General features: G+C 37.8%; 1 protein-coding gene across 7 annotated transcripts in view; it reads left to right on the top strand.

The window, feature by feature from the left end:
• The first annotated feature begins 260 nt into the window (after nt 1–260).
• CASK (calcium/calmodulin dependent serine protein kinase) overlaps nt 261–21355 on the top strand; it is a 358268-nt gene continuing 337173 nt past the window's right edge. For all 7 annotated transcript variants that reach the window (XM_079122840.1, XM_079122842.1, XM_079122843.1 and 4 more), the window contains exon 1: nt 261–860. In XM_079122840.1, the coding sequence (XP_078978966.1) occupies nt 802–860 (59 nt within the window). In that variant the 5' untranslated portion in view covers nt 261–801. The remainder of the gene's footprint in view (nt 861–21355) is intronic.

A 21355-nucleotide genomic window follows, 5' to 3' on the forward strand; every position in this document is an offset into this window, starting at 1 on the left:
GCATGCGCAGCTTGGCCCCATTCCCCCTTTCCCTGGGCCACCGCCTCCCGACGGGCTGGAATGGGCGGGGCCTGTGGGGCTGGCAGCGCGCGGACCTAAGTGGGAGGAGGGCGCGTATGCGCGAGGCGGGTGCGCTGGGCTCGCGAGCCGGTCGGCTGCTGAGGCTGAGGGGAGGAGCTGAAGACGGCGGCTTCAGCTCCCGCCCGCACAGAGCACTCGTCCAGCGAATCCCCCTCCCACTCCCGGGCGGGCGGCGGCGGCGGCGGGAGGAGGAGAAGGAGGAGGGAGCGTCTCTGCCGCCGCCTCCTGGTCCCCAGCGCCGATCCGCCGCCGCCACCTCCCTCCGTGGCGATCCTCCCTCCATGGTCCTGCCGCGGCCCCCCCTGTAGCCCAAGCTGCCCCGCGCCGCTCCGGAGCCGGCCTCGGGCAGAGGGAGCGGTCGCGGCCTCGCGGCCCGCGCGGGCTGACGAGCTGAGAGCGCGGCGCCGCGCGGTCCCCGAGGGTCCGCACGCCGGGCAGCGCGGCCCGAGCTGCGCGAGGAGCAGCGGGCGGGCGGGCGGCGCAGGGCCCGGGCCGCCCTCTCTCCCACGCCCCGGCCCCGCCGCCCGCGCCGGGGCGGTCGCCCGCAGAGGAAGGCGCTGCAGTCTCCGGGCCTCGCGGCCCCACTCAAGCGTCCTCAGCACCGAGGGCTCGCGGGTCCTGAAGGGAGGAGGCGAGCCCGGGGCCGGGCACTGAGCTCTTGGGCGCCCCCATCCCCGTTTTCGGAGCCCTCCACGCTGCGGCCGCTGTCCTCTCCGGACCATGGCCGACGACGACGTGCTGTTCGAGGATGTGTACGAGCTGTGCGAGGTGATCGGCAAGTGAGTCTCCACGCGAGGGAGCGGGAGTGTGGAAAAATGCATTTCAGTGATGCCCGGGTCCTCCCGCACCCGCTCCGGGCCTGCCCCCTGCCCTCCCTCCCTCCCCTCTGCCTCCCTCGTCCTCCTCACCCTGGAGTATTTATAGACGGGTACCTGGATCTTCTGCTAGGAGGGGGCCTGGGGGGTTCTCAGGGATCGGTTGAGGCCAAAGAGCCGAGGTCGGCCACCCCATAAGGCGTGGGGCCGGCTGCCTGCATTTTATCTGACGGTTGCACAGGGACGTGGCAGAACCGATTTTATAGTTGCTTCCTAGGAACAGTTGGGGTTATTGTTACCTTGCGTGTACCTTAGACCGTTTAGGAAAAGAGCAGCTTGCATTTCGTTTGCTTGTGTGGAGAAAGAGAGAAAGAGCGTCCAGGGTTTTTAATTGTGGGGTGTGTGTCTATTGTGCAGGATATTAGACAGATGCCTTTGTGTTCACCCCATGCCCGGATTGGAGGGGGTCATTTAAGATGGGGTGCGTCCAGTTTCAGCAAATTCCTCACCGGGTGTAGACGAACGTGCAAAGAGTTGGGGGCACCCGAATTTTTAATGCCTCGTTATGCAATAACTGTTCAATCAGTGCTCGAGGCTCCCTTCCACTGTTGTTGGGATGGTGGTTAGCGTGGTAGAGCCGTCTGCTTTGAGTCACTGGGCTGGTCTAGAATATAGAACTGACAGTCCAAATGCTCATCCTTTCATCTGTGTTGTATAATTACGCTAGGGAAAAGCAGGGAATCAGATTAATCACAGTGCTGATTGAGAATTAAATCTGCAGTTCCTCATCTAATTGTCCATTCCTTAAATCTGTTTTGAATAGTTTCCTTTTCATTCTTGTCAAACAATATTCCAAGTGCACAAATCCTGCTAATTTGCTTGTGAGGGAAAATGCTGGCGATCTGAAGTTGATTTCCTAGCTCAGCGTGTATTCTGTGGCTTTAGAAGTTGAGATAAGATTTAACAGCAATTTTTGCTTATTTAATAGAGCTCGCTAGATAGCTACCATTGGAATATTTTTTATCCCTTTTTTTGAAGCGGTGCTTTATTGTCTATTTTAAGGTCTGCAGTTGGGAAATGAAACCAAGACCTTAGAGCAATTGGCTCTCTCTCTTTTAAGTTGCCTGCAGTACTCAATTTCAATTTGTTTGAGTGCTGATAACTCATTTTTTCTTCCATGTTGAGGTATTACGGTGTTGCTTCACATGGTGAAATTGTGGGTAGAGCTTGCTACACACTTTACTCAGACCCAGTTGCTACGAGGACATGTTACTCCTTCCCCTATTGTTCAATGACCAGCCGTCTGTTAGAAGGAGGATATCCAAATGTGTCTGGTAAAGTCGTTGGGAAAGTGCTCCAGAGCTGCGCTGTCCAAAAGATATATAATGAGAGCCACATATGTAATTAAAAATTTTCTAGTTGACACATTAAATGATTAAAAATAAATAGGTACAATTAATTTTAATAAAATATTTTGTTTAACCCAGTAGATCCAAACTATTTCGATATTTATCATTATAAAAATTATTAATGAGATGTTGTACATCCTTTCAATACCAAGTCTTTGAAATCCAGTGTGTATTTTATATTAACAGCACATCTCAAATTCTGACGCTAAGATAAATTTTCATCAGAAATAACTTGATCTGTATTTAGGTTTCATAAAATTTGCATGTGTAAGAGTAGATTCACATACCCAAGTTGTTCCAAACATGCCTAAAAGTTTTTCAGTAACTGAATTGTTTCCTTCTAAATTTAAATTTAATTAAAATGAAATAAATTCCAAAATTCAGTCCCTCAGTCAGACTAGCCACGTTTCAAGTGCTCAGTAGCCACATGTAAGTGGCATAGTTCTAGAGAAAAAATATGTCCAAATTCTACTTGGTTTCTTCATTGTTAGGAGCACCCAGTGAGGAAAAATTAGGTGTTTCCCTAAAGTCCCCACATGACTATATGTGTGGGTGAATGATGTTTGTTGCGTCTCAGTTATAGCTGATGTAAATGAACCAGCAAAGTCATAATTGGAAAATGTAAGATTAAAATGTTAATTTTATTGTGATGATGGAGAATAGCCTTATTGAATCAATTTTGGTAAGTAGTCTGATTCCTTAAGGTCTGGAGGGGCAACAGTGTGATCTCTTTGAATCTTACAAAGTGGTCAGCATCACATCAGCACAGTCAGTATTCCACTGACTTTAAATTGATAGAATATTTTCAGGCAATACCCCCGTAGAATTCAGTTCCTCTGTTGTTTCATAGCAGAATAAGGCCCAAGAACAAGCTAATTTTGAGGCAGTAGGTATTCTATGGCTACCTTAACTGTTGTGAACAGTGAAATCTCCTTCAAATACTACAAAATCGAACTTGGTCAGTGCCATTTATAAAATGCCATTCTGTGAAATAATGAATCCAAGATAGCCTTAGTGTTAAAGAATGTAATGATAGCAGTCCTCACCCTGTGTAAAGGTTGAAGGTTTCTCCGGTAAATTGTCTCAGTATATATTGATCTGGAAATTGAAATTCGTTTGAGATTTTTCTAGCAGGGACCTTGACAGCATACATTTTAACTTAGAATTTGTTCAATTATGGATTTAAACAGAAATGCTTTGAAGATGTTCACTTGGACTGAAAACCTTTTTGTTGATTTCTATCCAAGTTCCATAGAAATTTGATTTTTTATATCAAATTAGTGTCACAAATTGATTTTCCCCATAAAGTCTTAATAGGTTTAAATTTTCACTAAGGCACTTTAAAATAGATTTCACTTTTCAAGACTAATTGGCCACCCACTCACTCCCCTACCTACTCATCCACCTACTCACTCAGCCACTGTGTACTAGGCTTTACTTGATGGTGTAAAGGAAAGTTCCATTTTAAACCCTAGTGTGTGTTTTCCTTGGGTCAAGAAGGACAACCTGAGTTAAGGAGGTTTTAAAGTACAAATCATTATTTGCAATATATTTTCTTTTTAATGGCTGTGGCCTTTATTTTTATTAAAGCTATCTTTGAGGGAATCATATATCTGATTCATTATAAAGATTGAGAGGATGCCATTTCTTTTTTAAAAATAAAAAGTCTCTCCCCTGTGTTTCTTATTTTTGAAAGTCTTGCAGAAACACTTTTGAATGTCTGTTGTTTACATAACATTTTCCATGTAACATCTTTCAGGTTATTGAAACAAATCTCCAATAATATTACCTTATCATAGTCCCAAAACTTCTTTTCTTTGCACATGTAGCAATTACTGGAAAAGAAAGGTATTATGCAGATCCAGGTTAGTGACTAATTTTTATGGCATGCTCATTTACTGTAGCTTTTGAAAATTTATAGTTTTGTAAGTAAGTATACAATTAGTAATATTACATGAAGGAAATTTTAAGATGATTCATCCAAAATAAAACATAGAAAAATGCATACTTTCTGGGGCAGCAGTTTCTGTGAAAGAGAATAGCAACATGCACATTATTTCCACCTTATGTAGGCTGAATATTTGCCCGGGCATTTAGGGTATTTAGTAATTTGTAACTTCTGACTTTCCTGCTCTGGTAGGACATATACTAAAATTGGAATGATGCAGCATGGCCCCTGCTCAAGGATGACATGCAAGTTTGTGAGGCATGCTGTATTTGCTTACACCTCAAGAGCACTTATCATATTTAATTACAGTTACTTATTTATGGTTCTCTCTCTACCTAGCAAACAGAGAGCTTCTTGAGGGCAGGGAGCAGATCTCACACATCTTTCTCCATTACTTAACACACTGCCTGCAACATAATAGTCATTCATTAGCTGTAGAATGAATTGAGTAGTTTTAATAAAATCTCATTAAAAGGCAAAACCATGTTTATCAACCTTGGAATAGTTATTGTCCCCAAAGGCTATATTAGTTTAAAATCATGATTCTTCACCTGGCTACCTATTAGAATCACCAGGGGAGCTATTAAAAAAGATCAATGCCAGGGCCCTGTGTCAGAGCAGTGAAATCAGAATCTCTGGGAGTGGGTCATGTCACTGGTATTTTTTTTAAGCTAACTGATTCTAATGTGCAGCAATGACTGAGAGTCATTGGTTTAAAACTCAGGTGATGTAGTATTTGGGGACTGGTTTTTCAGAGGATTACAGTTTTTACAAAGCATAATGTTTTTAGGAAGGCATTGAAGTGAATGGTCAAAACATGAATTTTAATCTTCTGTGTACTCATGTTTCTGAGCCTTGTTTAAGAATTTAGTTTCAGCCTTTGATTTCTTGGGCCTTTTAAGGTTCACATTGATTTATGACACTCATCTAATGCTAACGTGGTGATTGTCTGATATTTGGAACAGTATACAACAAGGATAGCTTCAATACCACTTGATGATGGCTTCCCACTAAAATGGCTTAATTTAAGATTAAGAAATTTATCAATTTAGTATGGATTGTGCTTGCATACACACTCTTTTAAAAGAGAATAGTTAAGTTTCTTGTGTACTTTAAATTCCATATTTGTGACTTCACTAAGGCTGTTTAGCAAAGGATTGAGTTAAACGTAACCTCCACATAAATACTGGATTAACAATGTGTAAAGTATATAATTCAGCTTAGAAAAAAATTCTGCTTTACTAAATTGTACTGGTTTCTATGACTTTCACCTGTATTGATTGGCTCAGTGATTTGGATTTCTAGCACTACCCAGGGAATGTTACATCATGTTGGAGAAATCTTCCTGGAAATTTTAACTAGACATTGTAGGTAAACTGGTTTTTAATGTTAAGAAAAGGTCAAGTTTAAGCCTGAAAGAAATAAGAAATTTCCAGAAATTTCAGGGAGTAGTATGCCCTGAAAGAACTGCATGATCACAGTGACAGCCATGTAACAAGGTAAATGAAACACAATCACCAGCTAAATTGCTGGGAGCCCAGAAAGAATCCAAGCCATGGAAGTACAGCTGCACTTCCACAGAGGAAAAACCCTGTTAAACACAGGATGTGAATTCCTACAGATGGTAGGCCTCATTGGGAGTGGAGAAGCAATGTTGATTTCTAATGATGGAATTTGATTCTGGGGCCCTTCAGCAGGGAACTGAGCTATTCATTTGCTTTTCTGCTTGTGCATCTCTTCATGTCCAGTTCTCACAGACTACTTTAGGAGGTGTCCTTTGCAAGTTGTCCCCCTAAATATTTCCCTTAACTTCCATGGCTGTGACCAGCTTTGTATATTTGACATGCAGTTTACCCGCCTCCATTCTTTTTCTGGTGTCTGCACAGTTTCACCTGATGAACAGTATTTCTAATGTCCCTTAAATTGTGTTCCTGGATATTTCCTTTCAGTTGAGCATTCTTCCATCTCTAGTTCTGGCTCTGCTCAATAAATTTAAAAAGTGGATATTCCTTATTTTTTGAGATCATGCTTGAATTATTACATTTTAAAACATATGCACATTGTAAATGTGCTAGGAACAGTATTTAAAGGAACTTTGACATAAGGTTGTCTAAAGATACAAAAGTTTTATAACTTAATGCCTACTTTGTAAAGGGAGTTTCCTTTAATTCTTCTAATGTTAGGCATCTTACATGTATTGTCACATTTAGTTATATCCATTTTACATTGAACAAGGGGAGAAGTGGTGGTAATTTGCCCCAAATCCCATGAAATTCCAAGTAGTTCTAAAGTCTATTAATTTCATGCCACATTCTGCTGCTGTTTCAGGTTGTGAAAATACTTCATTGGGTGTCTTTAAAATAAGACTCATCTTCATTTCCAAAGTTTATTACAAATTTTGATTGTTTCACTTTCTACTTAGATTTCTCACCTCTTCTGTAAAGATTCCATATACTGTTCATTCTTTCGTCTATTTACTTTTCCTTTTTGTCTTTATCATTAATGAAATAACAGCATTTTTTACCAAACTGACTGCTAAATCTATATATCTTTAGCAGAAGAAATAGGGAATCTTGGCCATCTGTCCAAAATATAATTGCTTTTGGAACTTTTTCTAACCCCTCTTACTCTTCAAGTTTTTCCTTCTGATTCCTCTGCCCCAACAGATGGAATATAATAATTACTCCTAGCTTGCCAAAACAGAAATAGTGGAGTTTCAGTGATAGATGTTTGTTTCGGTTTTGTGTTGTGATTTTCACAGGGTAGTTAATCCTATATCCTGTGTTGGAAATACTCAAATTATTCTCTCTGACTCTGAAAACCATGTACTCAATCACACTTGCTGAGTCTGAGCATCTCAGCCATCCGCCAGCGCTGCATGTCTAAGTAATCAAGATACTGAGTTACCTCTGCAGAGCAGGTACCTGTCCTCAGCCATCAATCTGATAGGATGTCCTGCTCTCACATTTTTTGGGTTATTTTTTAGTTGCACTGATAATGCAGATTCTGCAACCATCAAATATGGCACTGGATTTATGACACCAAGTTCAAGATGCTATATGACCCTGTCCTTTCTTTCTGTTCTGGGACCACTATGATGTGTATTGATTGTAGAGCTTGAGTCAGTATAAGGAGATTCTCTCTTTGACTTTCAAAACTGAAATGATTTCATATCTAAAGCTACAGTAGTTTGAAGTTAATGTGTATTTTTCAACTTTGAGATGTAATAGCATTTTAACATCTATTAATTACTGATTTTTATAAAGCAGCTTATAAAAATGATACACATAATCAATTTTAAAATATAAGTAGTACAAAGGTAAATAGAGAGTCTCTTTTCATTTTCCCACCATCTGCATCCCTATTTTTCAGAAGTACTATTATTCAATTTCTTATACATATTTTTGGAAGTGCTTTGTTTAAAAAATAAAATGGGAGTGTGTGGCACACACTTGTAACCCCAGTGATTTGGGAGGCTGAGGCAGGAAAACTGCAAGTTTGATGCCAGCCTCAGCAACTTAACAAGATTGTCTTAAAATAAAAAATAAGATGGCTTGGGTTATAGCTCAGTGGTAGAGTGCCCCTGGATTCATTCCCCAGTACCACTAAATAAATAAATACATGGGATCATGTTTGTGCACTATATTGAAATATTTACTTTCCGTTAAAAGTAGTATATCTGTTGATCTCCATTTCCATCATCATATCTTTCTCTAACTCTTTGATGCCCAGTATTCTATGATGTGGATGGTTACTTTGGCTTTGGATTGAGTATAAGCCATTTCTAACTGGACATTGCTAGATATGTCAGAATGAAATTTGAGTGCGAGGTATGGAATGTCAGTGAAGATTTGGGACTCGTTTGTGTGGAAGTGAACAATGAGTAAGTGAGTTCTTAGGGGTCAACTGATCTGAGGGGATTATGATTTCTATTTTGAGTATAACTCATAGAATCAGAAGAATCAGCATAGCTGGACAGCATAGAAGTTTCAAAATGAGGAAGATCAATAATGTAAAATTCAACATACTGAAGACCAGGAAAAGGTGTGGCTATAACACAGGGACAAATTAAAGTACATATCAAAATGAATATAACATTTAATATTCAGTTCATGGTGTGTCTGAAAAACAAGGCTCTGGCTGAATTTCTGTAGATGTTGGTAATTTTATACTATATCTCTGTGAATCTATCTCAAAACCGACTTATTTAGGGCCAAAAAAGAAGTAGATTTCTTTTTTACTGTAATTATGTTTTATAGATTCTGATGACTGGCTTTTAGATAAAATCATTTAGTTTTCCTAAAATTAGGTCATTTTCATTCCCTTGCTTATGCATGACTGCCAATTAAATGGGAGCCTTTCATGAAGTGACAATGTATATTTTTGATACTTTAAATTTACTTTAAGTTCTTGGTATTTGTCGAACTATTGTTATTTTCTTAAATCCTTCCACTATAAGGAACTTAATTTTTTTCTTGCCTCAAGAGTTTTTGTCTAGGTTGGATAAGACTACTAGTTTTCTTCTCCTTCCTCATCCCTCTTTCCACCACCCCCTAACTGAATTTGTCCTTTGGCTCATTCACAATAGAAAATTATTTCTTTATTGCATGTCGGCCATTTTTTATGTCTAAGTGCACATTATTTCACTTCAGCTTCTTGTGTTCTATTATTGGGCTGTTGTGCACCCCCCTCTTAAAGCATTTTTTTTTTTTTTTTTTGCTTTGTAACCATTGTGGTAAGTATTCAAATTATTTACAGGTTAGAAAGATGATTCATTCTCTCTCTTTCACCCTTCTCTCTCCGTTGTAGTTTAATGATAGCCAAAGTACCATGCAGATGTTAAATAAGCTTTTAATCTTGAATTTAGAGTATTTTGGTACATTTAAACCTGGCTTGGGAGTTTTACCATTTAACCATATGCAGATTTTAATATTTATTAAGCAAAATGATTGTAGTGTTATTAATTCAATTACAGAGGTCTGTAGCCCTGCTAGTGTGCAGATCATCATTATATTATTACTATTTTATATACTCTAGTTTGTGTTTTTAGGAAACATCACAGATTTTTGGCCTTTCTTCTTATAATTGGTATGTACTTTCCTCTGAACATATGGATCAACATTGCTTTGTGACTTGTAAGGCAGCCCCCTTAAGAGCTGGTCTGGTAACCTTTGGGCCCAGTGTGGTCATTTTCTTATTTGTAGACATGATCGCTGCTTCACAAGCCATTTGCATGGATAAGTGATTGTAAAGTACAACATAAGTAGTTTTTATTTGTAGAATGTCTGAGGTAGTCAATTTGCTTTTGGCAGTTGTGTACGAAAGTTTCAGCAATTTCCAAATGTGTACTTTTTCAGTGCTAAACACAGGCTGTGTTACACAAATAATGGTGAAATGAACATTCTGTTTACCATGTGTGTAAAATTGTTAGTAGTGTTAACATTTATTCTTTTGTTTATTTATTCCTAGCTGTGAGGTCGTGGGCAAATTAACCTTTCTCGGCCTTAGTTTCTTTATCTGTAAAATGAGATAGTACATACCTTACATAGCTGTTGTGAAGATTGAATAGCATGATCTTTGTAAAATGTTCAAGGGTTGTTGTTATTATTTTAATTACCATTATCATTATTTACCAAGCACTTGATGTGACATACCTCAAGGAGATCTCGGTCTGTAGGAGAAGATGAGAAGTAGTTAAATTTAAACTTTATCTAACCAGACCTTGAGTGCTGATAAGGCAAGGGTCACAACTGACTTGTTTGCATACCTATCCCCTGTGTAGTTTAGTAACCGATACATAGAATACTCAGTCAGAAGTTGTTCAATGAGTGTGTTAAGTGAGAAATGCAGACACTGTGACTACCTAGTAGGTGAAGGAAATTGGAGAAATCTTTATAGAGGAGGTGTGGCTTGAATGATTTTGTCAGTCTTCTTCTTGGGTAATTCATTTAATGTTTTTAGACTGTTTTCTTCATTTTTTAAAAATAAGAGAAATGCAAGTAAGGAAAATTAAATCTTAAGGAAGTTTAAAACATATTTAAGAGCACTTTGTCTTAAAAATCTGTTGTTGCTTCTTATGTACATAGGAAAGACAGTATTCTTGGATTTTACAGATTTTCAAAATTTGTAGGTCTGTTCTAGATTATAATTTTGTAGTTTTATGAAAAGCTCCAAAGATTATGTTAAAAGAGGGAATTTTCACCTTTGCATTTGGACATTTGACAGGACAATTAACTGTTCATAATATGGAATTTTAGGACTGAGAAAAGGAAAATTCTAGAATATACATTTAAGAAACAGCCATGTATAGGATTTATGAATATTATAATGTTCCTTTATGCAACTTCCCAAGGATTTATTATGACAGTAATTTCTGCATCTTAACAATGACCAAAATGAAATGGAAAGATCTTAAAGTTGTAGTCTCTGATATGATTGGGCACTGAATGCAAAGAACCTGAGTCCACAGAACAGCATTTCATCTACTAAGTCAGACTGTTGGAGGTGCAAGGATGATCATATTGGAATTGAGCAGTCTATTTAGAACACTTCTAGGGAAAAACCTAAGTTGGCTTCAGAGGAAGGCATCTTTTCCTGTGATAATCCTTGGACAGTATTATTTATATTACATAATTTAGGTTAGAAGTTTTTGGTGACTTTCCTTTTAGCCATTAATTCAAAAGTAGGATTGTCAGATTTTATTTAGATAAGAATTTCTACTGTTCCTCTTCTTAGGCTAAATATTTTCTTAACTGGATTTTTGTCCTGCCAGTATAATATATTGAATTTGAAATTATCTTTTTTAGTAAATAATTTTTCTTTAATTCAGTCATTTGTAAAATAATTAGATACTTGTAAAACAAATAGCAAACTGTTTTCACTGAAGACTTTCTTTAATTATATTTCATATATATTTAAAAATGTTGTTACTGGACTATTCAGATCACAGGTTAGAGTGAGAATGTAATTGTCTCACATTATCATCACCATATATAATGTTTTAAAAAACATACCAGGAAGAATGGAAAAAAAAACCTCTAGCAACCGTATACATTGTAGACTCTGCTGTTTTTAAAAAATGTTTGTGTTATGGATGTGAAAGCTATCTGTGTAAATATCTGTTCAAACAAAACCACTTTCATTATCATCATTGCAGAAAGAGCCTGGAAATCTGGAGAGGGAGCAGTCTAGGCCTGCTGCCCTACTTTTTGGATTATCTACATTAATATTTCTCCCATTGCTGAGTGTTTCTATTATACCACTGGATCACACTTCTATAATCTATGACCCACTTGCTCTAATGGTTTGGTAGGCTTTAAATTGACATCTGATTGAAGTTCGAGCTTCTTGGCTAGACTTGCTTAGGTGGCTTCAGAATTAGGCCCATAAATATGAATATGGACTAGAAGATTTTAATAGAATATTTTCCCCCATGTAGGCACATAGATGTAGTCCTAAAAGAATATGTGTGAATTGGATTTCAAAAATGTAATTTAAGACTTACTAGGAGAAATCAATATTTTAAGGAAGAAAAATTTAGTAAGTCACATTGCATTACCATTTGGTTTATTTTCCTCAGTTTGTTCATCTTGTAAAAGAAGGATAATAATGACTGCATTATAAAGTTCATGGAATTCTTAGCATGAAATGACAGAATTCTTAAACTGCCTTATATATATTGTTATTTCAACTTTATTGAAATGAAGTATTTCTAATTAGAAATAGGTTTTGTTGGATTTTCTTTAATTTTGCAAGAATCATTTACCTTTGCCTTTAAAAGTGATTTTATTTTCTTTGATTTGTCGACCTTAATACTTCTCAGCTCTAAGGACTTAGAACATGTTTGCTAAAAATGTTGAATAAAGAGAGTTGAGGGTGAATTGTGTGTATTTTACTGATGGGGGCAATAATAAATTTACACTGAAGTCAAAGTAAAGAATAAGAATTCCAAATAATGTGTTTCCCCTTAAATTGTATAATTTTGATTGAGCTTTGAAGTTTGGAATTCCCTAAAGTGCAAATGTTTGTGACCAGTCAGATATGAGCTTAGTTATTAGGATGTTCAGCATCCTGTTTAGCTAGTAAGGTCTACATCAATGGTTCTCAAAGTGTGGATCACCTCTGGACTCCAGCAGCATCTGGGGACTTGTTAGAAATACATATTCTCAGGCCCCATTGCCTGGATAGAGTCAGAAGCTCTGAGGATGGGACTCCACTATTTCTGATTTCATTAGCCCTCCAAGGGAATTCTGAAGCACAAAAAAGTTTGAGAACTACCAACTTGGCACTCTAGATCAGGGATCAGTAAATAATAGCCCATAGGCCAAATCATTCCACTACCTGTGGCTGCTTTCATGATGTAGGCAGAGTTGAGTAGCTTTGACAGGGACTGTATGGCCCACAAAGCCTCAACTATTTATTATTTGGCCTTTTAAACATAAAGCTTGCTGATCCATGATTGAGATGAACCCTTGGTGTTATTTTCTTGCCTGTAATTTTGAACTGAGACCAGCTAAAATCATTAGGTACACACTTGTGTCTACCTTTTACCTGACCGTCATATTTCTATAAGCCCATTCCCTTTTTCTGATATCAAATTATTAACTCAGTGACTAGCAAGTTGTGAATGAAAGTAATATACTACTCTGCCCTTTGCTTTTCTACTTGATAATGGTGGTTGCCCGTTTAACAATTCTGTGACTTTTCCTCATTGATTCTACACTGGTATATCCTCAGTTTTTCTGTGCTCTAGTGTCATCTAACTGAATCATCTATTATAATTTTCATTTTTCCCAATTCTTACTGCCTTTTTTATTTCCTCAAGAGAAAGCCCATCTTGTCAGTGCTAAGTTTAGGAATTCATGTGAGCTGTTTGGTGTGGTCTGAGTTGTTGAAATAGTGCCATCCCATCTGGAGCTTTGTTTTCCTTGTCGTAGAGTGCTGTAGTCACTTGTGTTTCACCAGGATGTTTGTGAACACATAGATACCAAATATTGTGGGCAATCTTAGAACATTTACCAGGAGAGTTATGGTTAGCTATCCCACATCTGACCAAGAATGGCTGTTTCTACCCATAGTTGGATTGTCATATTGTACTTTGTACTTGCTCTCAGCTGTTAAGGTGATTAGTGGCCAGCTTCACATAAAATCCAAGAACTGAATTTTTCCATTGTTCTTATTAATGTACTTGGAATTGTCCCCTTTACCCACATCACTGAAGGAAATGTAATAGCTTTTGAAAGAAAGGTCTCCTAGTTTTCAATGGCTTTAGTAGCAAGATCAAGAAAAAGTGTTGTTCTGCAGTTGGGATTCTATGGTTGTATTTTTTCCTTACTTGACTGATGTTTTAAGTTAGGAACATGAATTGGTCAAATCATACTGAGCTATATTATTGCTGAGTGTTTGGTCCGTAATTTTTTTCAGTAAATCTGCGCTGAATACTTTGATAGGAGATGCTGGGTATGACAGAAAATAGTGAGTTTGAGACTGGAAATGATTGAGTTAGCCCTTTCATTTAGGCTTTCCCAATCAACTTAATTCATAGCTTTTGCCCTGCTTACTCATCCCAGAGGAGAGATACAAAGAGAAAGGGTCAGGGAAAGGCCAGCCCTCAGAGTGTGGTTACTCAGGTCTGTTGCCAGAAGCATCCTTTCTACAGGAGAATTTGCACTTTGCTGTTTTCTGCAATATAGTGTTGGAAATGCAGTATTTTAAAAATTAAATTGTTATTTATAGTGGTGAATAAAATGTGAACTCTTTAAAAGAGAGCAGTGTTATTTTCCCAGCCCTCACAATAGCCACCCACACGAATCTTCTGAACAACCTCATCATTTCTGTTTTATCTACCTTAAATAGGGGTCACGGGTGGGTGATGATGAAAGCTTGGGAAATCACACCACACTTTAGGCAAGAGAAAAGCTCTGGTGATTCTCACTGTGTTGGTCTCCCCTCGTGTGCAGAGGAGTCTGGGACAGCCCCACAGAGTTGAAGGTAAGCTTTGGTAATTACCCTCCCTTCTCTGGCAGCTGGACATGCTTGGGAGCTGGATGCTACTTCAAGAGTAGCAACTGCTATTGACAGGTTCTGCCAAATGTGTGGATTTTGAGTCATTTTAAAGACTGTAATGTTCAGGCTCAAAATTTCTTAGTGGGCACAGAGTGTCATTTAAAGGTTCTTATGCTACAGTATCAGATGAGACTCATTATGAAATAAACATTGCATCAAGGTCCTGTGTCATAAATTTATTGGAACTTGTGTGTGTTTAAAACCATGCATTTCTTTATTATGTATTTTGAGCTTCATTAAGTCAGGATTCTTGGCTTTCATAATAATTGCTCTATCTCTACCACCAAACATTGTATTTGGTACATAGTACATATATAGTGGTTGAACCAATTCAAAGAAAGGAAGGCAATGGCCAAACACAATTAGAAAAGATAAAAATCTGGCTCATAATGCACAAAGTCAGGAGTTTGAATTTTCTTTTAGTGCTAAAATTTTCCTACTTCGAAACCATCTAATTCTCATAATGACCCTTTATTAGTAGTTAGTAGGTGTGTAGAATTGTACATAGATACTGAACATAATGGTAGAATCCTAAATAATACTTAGCTTCCCTAGTTAAGATCAATGAGATCATTGCTAGAAGAATAAAAGAAGTTTCTAAGGTTGAAATGGAATGGAGAATTTTACAGTGAGTAAAATTACTAGTAATTGGCTTACTTGATCTATCTAAAACTATCCTCATTTGTGAGATGGAGTCAGTAGAATCTGCCTAATTGTGATAATGAGATGGTGAATATGAATGAAGCACAGTCCTTGAAGCTATGCAGGTGCTTAATAAACATAAGTTGTTTTCTTCATCTATAGTAATTTTTAAGAACTTTCTAAATGCCAGGCTGTATGCTGAATACCTCCTCCTGATAGATGTTACATTTATTCCCCTTTCTGTTGTCCTTATTGGATGGATCACTTGTGGTTCCTTCTGGGGTACCTGGAGTGAGTCATGAGGCTGGGCTTGACTTCGGTCACCTAGCCACTCCCATAGGCCTTTGAACCACTAGATATAGCTATTTGAGGTTAATTAATATTGAATATTAAAATTAATTGAACAGATGTTTCTCCAAAGAAGATTTATAACTCGCCAGTAAACACATGAAAAGGTATACAATATCAAATCACTAGGGAAATGCAAATCAAAAACCACCATGAGATACTGCTTCATATGCATTAGGATGGCTAGAAACAAGTGCTGAGGAGATTGTAGAAAAATTGCATCTTTTGTACATTACTGGTACAAAGTATAAAATGGTACAGGCACTGTGGATAACATGCTAGTAATTCCTCAAAAAGTTAAATATAGTTTCCATGGGACCCAGAAATTCCACTCCTAGCTATATATCCAAGAAAATGGATACATGGAAACTTATTATATGAGTATTATACATAATAGCCAAAAGATATAAATAACCCCTGTGTTACATTTGACAAATGGATCAACAAAATGTGGTAGTTGCACACAGGGAAATATTATTCAGCCATGAAAAGAAGGAAGAATGGATGCATTCTTCAACATGAATTAACTTCAAAAACATTGTGCCAAGTGAAAGAAGCCAGATGCAAAAGACCACACACATAGTATGATTCCATTTCCATGCAGTATCCAGAATAGGTAAATCTGTTGAGCCAGCAGTGAGATTAGTGGTTATGAGGGATTAGGGGGAGGAGAGAATGGAGAGTGACTGCTAATGAGGTATGGGTTTCATTTTTGGGTTATAAAAATACTCTGGAATTAGTGCTTGCTGATTTAAACCCAACTGTGAATATACTAAAAACTACTGAATTGTATACTTTATAAGGGTGAACTTTATGAAGTATGAATTATGTCACATCAGCCACATTTCAGTTTCTCAGTAGCTATATATGGATAGTGGCTATAGAGTGGACAGTGTAGATTTAGGACATTTCCATCATCACTGAAAATTCTGTTAGTGCTAAAGGAACTGAGATTCTCAGTCTGGGATCAAAAAGGAAAACGGTTTTAAAAAGTCACAGAGAGAATGGAAGACAAATTATGTTTTGAAGAAATGTTATTTAGGTTATTTTTATCTTTCTTACCTTCTGATTTGTCCATTAGGACACCCTAAAACTATTTGGATTTCATTCTCAAAACAAATGCATGTGGTAGACAATATTATACTCACTTTTTATAAATGAAGTAATTGAGGTTTTAGTGAGCTTTAAGAGATTTACCTAGCTAGTGAGGGCAAAGCCAAGTTTCTAATCTAGGTTGTATTACTCCAAAGGTGCTTAACCTCTATGTTACATTGCTTTTCTCTGCTTGTGGATTTTTATTTTCTTGCCATCCACCCTCTACTTTGTTGCTAGCCCAGTAGAGCTATTTACAGCACTCAAAATGCACAGTTCTTTCCATGTAATAGCAGATGCTAGTCCTCTCTCCTCCTGCCCTCTCCCTTCAGTAGTACATGCAAATATTTACTGGCCTCACTTGCCTGAAAGCACAATGCAAGTATCTCATCCTTTGTGAAGGTACCCTGTGCAGGACTTCTTCGTGTGTTTCATTTCTGTATTTAACTTCTATATATCCTCAAGATGAAAAGATCCACTGAGGAAACAAATATGTCAGGCAGTTTTAGGGGCTGTTGTCTCACCTGATTGAGACTATATAATGTCCTAAGATAAAAGCAAGGGTGCTGACCTGATTCTTGTTTGTAGCACTGTGACACATCAAGCCTTATTCATTCCTACTATGTTGGTGATTCTAACAAGGAAGTGGTCTTGAATCTTTGCTTCAATTTATATATCACCTCCTTTCCATTCATGGGAATCTTCGCTGCCTACCCTCAATTTCATAGTACTTGACTGAACTTTGCTTTGTTTTTGGCTCTTTTTCTGCTTGGGGTCCCCACACTTGATGAAATACTACCATGTTTTCATGTTTTTCTGTCCATAAAACTCTTAATGAGAAAAAGACACCCAGTTGAATTCTGAGATTTTTTTCATGATTTTGTGTGATTTTGATGTCATCTTGTTCTTACTTTAGCATCAGTTTACTCTGGCTTTTGTAGAGCATATACTCCAATAGTTTCTGGAGAAATGTTTACTGGGAAGTAAATTTTGAGGCTATAGTCTGGGTAATGGTTTCCCCCAAAGTGTCCATGTCCTGATTCCTTGAAACTTGAATATGTAACCTTGCATAGTAAAATATTCTTTTCACATATGATTAAGTAAGACTTTGAGATGGGGGACTTACTGTGACTATTTGATTAGGCCTAGTTTAATCACAAGGGACCCTATAAGAGGGAGGCAGATGGATCAAACTCAGTAAAATGAGACATGACTGTGGAACAAACCAGAGGTTGTAGTGATGTACTCTGAAGATGGAGGAAGAGGGCCAGAAGCCAAGAAATGCAGGTGGCCTCTAGAAGCTAAAAAAGGTAAAGAAGTAGATTCTCCCCTAAAGCCACCAGAAAGAATACAGCCAGTACTTTAATTTTAGACTTCTGACCTCCAAAACTGTTGAGGATTAATTTGTGCTGTTTAAAGCTACCAAGTTTGTAATTATTTATTATAATAGCAATGGGAAACTATAAATATACCATGTATAAAATTATCTTTATTATGACCTTTGGCTTGGTTCAAAGTTTATATAGACAAATTATAGTTATTATGTCTCTAGGATAGTCCCTGTGACCCCAGGTGCCAAGCCATTCCCTATGGTCCCTGTTCCACTAGAGCCAAGGCTCAGGGCCATCTTCTATGGATGTGGAATCTAGGCTTTATCCCAGCATATCTAACCTTCATGCCCACCCTGTGAATCCAGGCTCCAGGCCAGCCCCTATGGGCTAAGGCTCTAGGTCCACCCTCACAGTCTCAGGTACCAGGCTCATCCTAGCATTAGGCTAAACCCTCAGAACTAGGACTCAGGACCTAACCCAGCACCTTGTTGACCCACATGGACCCAGGGTTCATGTTGACCCCCCCCCATGAACACAGGCTGCATGCTTGTCCTGTAGGCCCAGTTGACAGGCCCACCCCAGTGAACCTAGAATCCAGTTTTAATTCCACAGACCCAGGCATCAGACTGACCATTGTGCACCAAGGTACAAAGTCAGTCCACCTGAAAAATCTGTCATCAAGTCTATCCATGGATCCTGCCAGATGGCCCTTCCTAAATTTCTGGAGAGACTGACTAATGAGGGGCTTTCCCTGTTGAAGCCAGAGTGACTACTTCAGATGTGAGACACCACTGAAATGCCACAACAAATAATCAGGAGAACATGACACCATCAAAAGAATATAATACAGCACCAGTAACCAAGCATAAAGAAATGGATATCTATGAACTGCCTGACAAACAATTAAAAATAATAATTTTAAAGAAGTGTAGTGAACTCCAAGAGAATACAGATAGATAACTAAACAAAATCAAGAAAACAGTATGTGAACAAAATGAGAAGTTCAACAGAGATAAAATCAAACTTGGGAGGCTGAGGCAAGAAGGTTGCAAGTTTGAGACCAGCCTTAGCAAATTTAAGACCAACCCAGCAATTTAGTGAGACCCTGTCTCTAAATAAAAAAGTGAAAAGGACTAGGAATGTAGATCAGTGGTAAAACATGCTTGAATCCCTAGTACCACTGTTAATAGTTTGAATATGAGGTATCCCCCAAAAGCTCCTGTGTTAATTCAGGAGGTAAAATTATTAGATTTTAAGAGCTGTAACCCAGTCAGTTCATCCTAATTTGAATGGGCTAATTGGGTGATAAATACAGGTAGGTAGGGTGTGGTCGAAGGATATCAGGTCACTGGGGGCATGTCCTTGGGCATTATACCTTGGTTCCTGGCTTCTATCCCTCTCTGCTTCCTGGCTGCCATGAGCTGAGTAGTTTCCTTCTGCCATACCCTTCTGCATGATACTCTGCCTCACCGTGGGCCCAAAGTGATAAGAGTTGGCTGAGTGTAGACTGAACCTCTGAAACCATGAGCCCAAAATAAACTTTTCCTCTTCTAGGTTGATCTTGTTGGGTATTTTGGTCACACTGACATAAAGGAGAGAGAAAAATCATTAAAAAGAATCAAATTCTGAAGCTAAAGAATACAGTAACTAAACTGAAGAATTCCAGAGACCTTCAATAGCAAATTCAAGAAGAAGAAAGAATCAAAGAGCTCAAAGATGAGACATTTGAAATCACCCAGAGGAACAAAAAGAAAAAAAAAATGAAAGTGAAAACAGCCTCCAGGACTTATGGGACACCATCAAATGAACCAATATAAGCATTACAGGATTTCCAGAAGGAGGAGAAAAATGGGAAGAAAGCTTATTTTTTAAAAAATGACAGAAAAGGAACACCCAAGTCATGAAGTCCATAGGACACCTGAGTAGATTAAATATAAAGAGGTCTTCACTGAAACACATTATAATCAAATTCTCAAAAATCAAAGAGAAATTTGAAAGCAGTAAGAGAAAAGCAACTCATCAACAACAAGGGAAACCTCATAAGACTATCAGTGGGTTCCTCAGAGGAAATCTTACAGGGTAAGAGAGAATGGTATGATATATTTAAAGTGCTGAAAGAAAAAAAAAAACTATAGTGGATGCTATACTTAAAAAGCCTGTCCTTCAGAAATGAAGGAGAAAGAAAGACTTTCCTGTGGGATTTCATCACTACTAGACCTGCCTTACACGATTTCTACAGGGAGTCCTTCAATTTAAAACTAAGGGACCCTTAACAACATAAAAACTTGAAAGTATAAAACTTATTGTTAAGGTGAGAAGACAAATATTCTAATACTATAATGATGGTACATGAGTTACTTTGAATTCTAGTTTAAAAATTAAAAGTGAGTATTAAAAATAGCATATAGTTAAAATAATTTGTTAATGAATACACAATTTATAAAAGCCATAAATTGCGATATCAATAATATAAAATATGAGGGAGGATAAAATGTAGAATTCTTGCATGCGATTAAAGTTCTTTTCAGCCTAAAATAGATTGTTACAATTAAGAGATGCTTTATCAGCTCAACTCACAATAACTAAACTATGGAACCAACCTAGGTGCCTTTCAACAGATGAATGGATAAGAAAATGTGGTATATATATACACAATATAATATTCATTATTCAGCCTTAAAAAAAGAATGAAATTATGGCAGTCCCAGTAAATGGATGGAGCTGGAGAATATCATGCTAAGCGAAATAAGCCAACCCCCAAAAAACCAAAGGCCAAGGTTTTCTCTGATATGCAGATGCTAATTCACAATGAGGGGGTGGAGCTAGGGAAGAATAGCATAACTTTGGATTAGGCAGAGGGGAATGAAGGGAGGGAAGGGGTATGGGGGTAGGAAGGACAGTAGAATGAATAGCACATTATTACCCTATGTACATATATGACTACACATCTAGTGTGATTCTGCATCATGAACAACCAGAAGAATGAGAAATTATGCTCCATTTATGTATGATGTGTCAAAATGCTTTCTACTGTCATGTATAACTAATTAGAACAAATTTTTAAAAAGAAGCATTTTAAAAGAGCAAACATTAAAAAGATGCTTTATGTAAACCTCAAGTCTTAACAAATTTAAGATTGAAATCATATCAAGTATCTTTTCTAACATTATGAAAGTAGAAATCAATAATGAGATTAATTGGAAAATTAACAAATATGTGAAAGTTAAACAACACATTTCTGAACAACTAGTCAAGAAATCAAAAGGAAATTTTTAAAAAAAAATCTTGAGACCAAAAATGAAAATGGAAACACAGCATATCAAAACTCATGGGATGCTTTAAAAGCAGCTCTAAGGGGAAGTTTATGGTACTAAACACCTACATTAATAAAAACAAAAATCTCTAAAGAAAAACCCTAACTTTATACCTTGAGGAAATAGAAAAAGAAGAAACAGCCTAAAGTCAGCAATAGGAAAGAAATAATAAATATCAATGTATAAATAAATAAAATAGAAAAAGATCAACAAAACTAACAGTTAACTTTTGAAAAGATAAAATTGACAAAATTTTAGCTAGACTAAGAATAAAAGATGATGCAATTAAGCAAAAATCATAATTGATAGA

The sequence above is a fragment of the Sciurus vulgaris genome (assembly GCF_902686455.1).
Source record: "Sciurus vulgaris genome assembly, chromosome: X".
Lineage (NCBI taxonomy): Eukaryota > Metazoa > Chordata > Mammalia > Rodentia > Sciuridae > Sciurus > Sciurus vulgaris.